At 35.1% G+C, this 4,700-nt stretch overlaps 1 protein-coding gene across 1 annotated transcript in view; it reads right to left on the reverse strand.

Moving 5' to 3' along the window:
• LOC107669034 (synapsin-3-like) overlaps positions 1-3,692 on the reverse strand; it is a 35,665-nt gene extending 31,973 nt beyond the window's left edge. The window contains exons 1-2 of the mRNA XM_016461134.1: positions 3,498-3,692; positions 2,274-2,365 (exon numbers count right to left, since the gene is read on the reverse strand). Of these exons, the coding sequence (XP_016316620.1) occupies positions 2,274-2,365; positions 3,498-3,692 (287 nt within the window). The remainder of the gene's footprint in view (positions 1-2,273; positions 2,366-3,497) is intronic.
• Between the last annotated feature and the right edge of the window lie 1,008 nt (positions 3,693-4,700).

Consider the following 4,700-nt stretch of genomic DNA (forward strand, 5'->3'; position numbering starts at 1 on the left):
CACACACACTCTCCCTCTCACACACACACACACACACACACACTCACACACAGACACACATTCACATTCTCTCCAGTCATCAGAATACTCTGGCATCTTTACGTTCCCTCATAAAACACTCGCACGTGTGCATCGAAGAACATCACACTCTTCTGTCTTTGTTTAGCATGCATTCAGTTCCCAACATCTGCTAAAAATCATCTTTCAAGCAAGAGGCATTTACACTGCTTTAGAGATTCAGACTTGCACAGATGTGTCTTTAATATCAGTGTTTTTGAATTGTTTTAAGTATAATCAAGTGAATAATCTGAAGGACAAAACATTGATATTAAAGACACAGTCTATGAAAACAAGTCTTGAGATTGTATGTAGTGCTGCTTCTCAATCTTATTCAAGGACTTCTAGATAGTTTAGCTGGAAAAGCACATAATTTTTTTGTGTATTATAGTATAAAAGTTTGGGGTTAATATGATTTTGTAAAATAACTCTTTTATTGATCAAAAGTGGCAGTAAAGTCATTTATAATGTTGCGTAGGTTCCAATTTCTAATAAATGCTGTTCTTTTGAACTTTCTATTCATCTGTGAATCCTGAAAAATCATGGTTTTCACAGAAATATTAATGTTTTCAACAGAAATGTTTCTCGAGCAGCAAATCAGCATATTAGAATGATTTCTGAAGATCATGTGACACTGAAGACTGGAGTAATGATGCTGAAAATACAGCTGCGCATCACAGAAATAAATTACAGTTTAACACATATTCACATAGAAAATAACTATTTGAAATTATAATAATATTTCAAATTTTTTACTGTATTTGTGATTAAATAAACACAGCTTTGGTGAGCAGAAAAGACTGTAAGTGTGTGTGAGTGTGTGCTTCTTAAAGGGCCGGTTCAGCTCATCCGCACACACACTATTAATAGTGGCTTGTATTAAGCTAGTATAAGATGTCTGCTTAAGTGAGGCAGGTATAAATAATCTCCATGTGTTTGGCAGATGATGGACATGTGAAGCCGAGAGTGTGAGAGGCCCAGACACTGCAGGCTCCATTACAGCCGTGCTGTTTTCATTAAGATGAGCTTTATTAATACAGCGGCTCAAATCACACGCTTTATTTGCTCTTCAGCCGCACACAGAAAACCAGCCGCTGCTTCAGACTTGAATCACATATAACCCACATTACACACTGAGTGATGGAGAAAGGGTTGTGTTTCTAGTCTGAGCACACATTAACGCTGAAAACACCAAACGCATTTGTGTCTGGCTGAAACGCTGGGAAAACAGTCTGGAATTACAGTCTGTTTGAGATTTGTTATTCATTTGTCACATACTGATTCACATTCAACTTAAACCTGAACAAATGCTCATTTAGATGCTGTGTTTTAGAGCTGGACATGAACAAACACACCTTAAAAACTACAATTAAAACTACTAAAAAACACTTGCTTCTCTTATTTTATTTCAGCTATTTGCCAAGTCAGCATTTCTCATTTGCATTTAATTTAACTTAACAATTAGTTAATAAAAACTAGAAACACATTTACAAAAAAATAAATAAATACATGAAGCACAAAACACACAAAAAAAAAAAAGACAAATTCAAAATAATAATAAAGCTATCTCTGTCCCTGGAGCACAAAAGCAGTGTTAAGTCGCTGGGGTATATTTGTAGCAATAGCCAACAATACATTGTATGGGTCAGAATTATTAATTTCTCTTTTATGCCAGAAATCATTAGGATATTAAGTAAAGATCATGTTCCATGAAGATATTTTGTACATTTCCTACCGTAAATATATCAAAACTTAATTTTTGATTAGTAATATGCATTGCTAAGAACTTCATTTGAACAACTTTAAAGATGATTTTCTCAATATTTTGATTTTGTTTGCACCCTCAGATTCCAGATTTTCTAATAGTTGTATCTCAGCCAAATATTGTCCTATCCTAACAAACCATACATCAGTGGAAAGCTTATTTATTCAGATTTCAGAGAATGTATAAATCTCAATTTCACAAAATTGACACTTATGACTGGTTTTGTGCTCCAGGGTCACATATAGGCGTTAAAAAATGAACTAACCTTTAACTGAAATGTAAAAAAGTGCAATTCTAAAAATAAAAAATTATTCAAAATATTAATAAAACTATATAGACATATTTAAAAAAAAATAAGAAAGAAAGAAAAACAGTAAAACTTTAACTAAAAAAACGAACAAACTGAAATTGTAAAAATAAAAAGCGTCTCGGTGACAGTGAGAGAACACACCTGACCACTTTGGTTCCTCTGCGGTTCACCTGCATGTCCACCGTACAGCCGGAGTTCACATCCGACACCAGATTGATCTCCGAGAACTCAGCCTGAAACACACAACACAGCATTACACACTCTATAAACAATGCTGGGTTAAAAACAACACAACTTGGGTTATCTGGCAACCCAGCACTGGGTAAATAAATGGACTGGAAATTAAAAACACACACACACAGAATTACTAGAGGCAACAGCAATAATCAAAACATGAACATTTATTATTAAGCAAGAACACATGGACAAAATACAAGTCAAATTGAATTTATTTGGGTGGATACAGCATAGTTTACAATATCACATACATTCAAACTCGTTTAACAAGCATTTTAGACATTAAAAACAACAACAAAATCTAATAAAAATTATCAATACACAACAAGACTATTAAAACCTTACACAAAGTTAAAATTAAAACTATGAAATATATTTAAACGCTATTAAACAAACGTCCGAGATATGGATGAGATCAGAGTAAAAAACAGTGAAAAATGAAAAGTGCAAAAATAATGAGTGTTAATAACAGGTTTCCATTGGTCGGTCAAACAGACAGTCCCGCCCCCAAACTCACGCCATTGGTCAGTTCCTCCAGCTGAACTTCAACACTTTGATCATTTAAAAAAGTACAACTATACACCAGCATTTTGAAGGCACTAAATCACAGATATGAATTATAGATTTCTACAGTCCATAACCACAAAATCAACAACAATATAGTCTGATCTGATCAAATGCATTATTATGATGCCAGCGTCACACATTTACTTCATTAAGGGACAATATTAACCCTTGGAAATGACTTTCAGAGGCGTTTTTATATTTATAAAACACCAAAATAATAAACATCAAAAGCTTTTTTAAACCAAAAAATTATGACTTTGTTACATACGTAAATACAGTAACCCGAAATTTTGGGATTGGTACGATTATACATTTATTTAATCAAAAATACAGTGAAAATTTAAAATTTAAAACAGCTGTTTTCTATGTGAATATCTGTTAAACTGTAATGTATTTCTGTGATGCGCAGCTGTATTTTCAGCATCATTACTCCAGTCTTCAGTGTCACATGATCTTCAGAAATCATTCTAATATGCTGATTTGCTGCTCGAGAAACATTTCTGATTATTATCAATGTTGAACACAGTCGTGCTGCCATAACTGAGTCTCTAGAGGACACACGCATCGGACGCTCTGATTGGCCGCTGGCTCGGAGGCGGAGCTCTGATTGGCCGGTGGCGTGGAGCGAGAGCGCGGGATTGGTGCCAGACTCAAGTTGCCATGGTTACGCTCCGGAAACGCATTCCGGCCGCTGGGAACGAAAACAGGAGAAAGTCCAAGAGGCCACGTCTGGAGGACAAACGCCGCGCTGATCATCACTTCTCATGCAGATGTTAGAGCAAATCTAAAATTCTAATTACTCTTCATGATATATTCATTTATATTAAATAAGGCCCTTAATTGGCTGAAAGGCAATTAAAAAAATATCTGCTCAGTAATTTTATAGAAATTCAACATACACTACTGTTCAAAAGTGTTTTGGTGCTTTTATTCATCTGTGATGCATTAAATTGATCAAAAGTGGCAGTAAAGACGTTTATAATGATACAAAACTTTTCTATTTCAAATAAATGCAGTTCTTTTGAACTTTCTATTCACCTGTGAATCCTGAAAAATAAAATGTCACGGTTTCCACAAAAATATTAATGTTTTCAACATTGATAATAATCAGAAATGTTTCTCGCGCAGCAGCATATTATACTGATTTCTGAAGATCATGTGACACTGAAGACTGGAGTAATGATGCTGAAAATACAGCTGCGCATCACAGAAATACATTACAGTTTAACAGATATTCACATAGAAAACAGAATTAGAATAATATTTAAAAATTTTTTACTGTATTTTAATCAAATAAATGTAGTTTTGGTGAGCAGAAGACTCTTTCCGAAACATTAAACTTTTCAACATTAGTCTGAGACCAACGGTTGTCATTCCAAACAGTCTCTCTCTCTCACGAACACACACACTCTCTTTCATTCACTCACTCACACACACACACACACACACACACACACACACACACACACACACACATACACAAGCACGCACTCTGCTCTGGCGTCGTGATCCCATCTGGAATCTGGCAGGTATTTTTGGAGCAGAATGCAAGGTGCCTTTCACCCAATCACATGACCAGCGCTCATAAAACACATAAACACACACACACACACAGGTTTGTTTTTATGGTTTATGGGGACTCTCCATAGGCGTAATGGTTTTTATACTGTACAAACCGTATTTTCTATTGCCCTACACCAACCCTACCCCTAAACCTACCCCTTACAGGAAACTTTCTGCATTTTTAGATTTAAAAAAAAACTC

The sequence above is a fragment of the Sinocyclocheilus anshuiensis genome, unplaced genomic scaffold, assembly GCF_001515605.1.
Source record: "Sinocyclocheilus anshuiensis isolate Anshui unplaced genomic scaffold, SAMN03320099.WGS_v1.1 scaffold276, whole genome shotgun sequence".
Taxonomy (NCBI): domain Eukaryota; kingdom Metazoa; phylum Chordata; class Actinopteri; order Cypriniformes; family Cyprinidae; genus Sinocyclocheilus; species Sinocyclocheilus anshuiensis.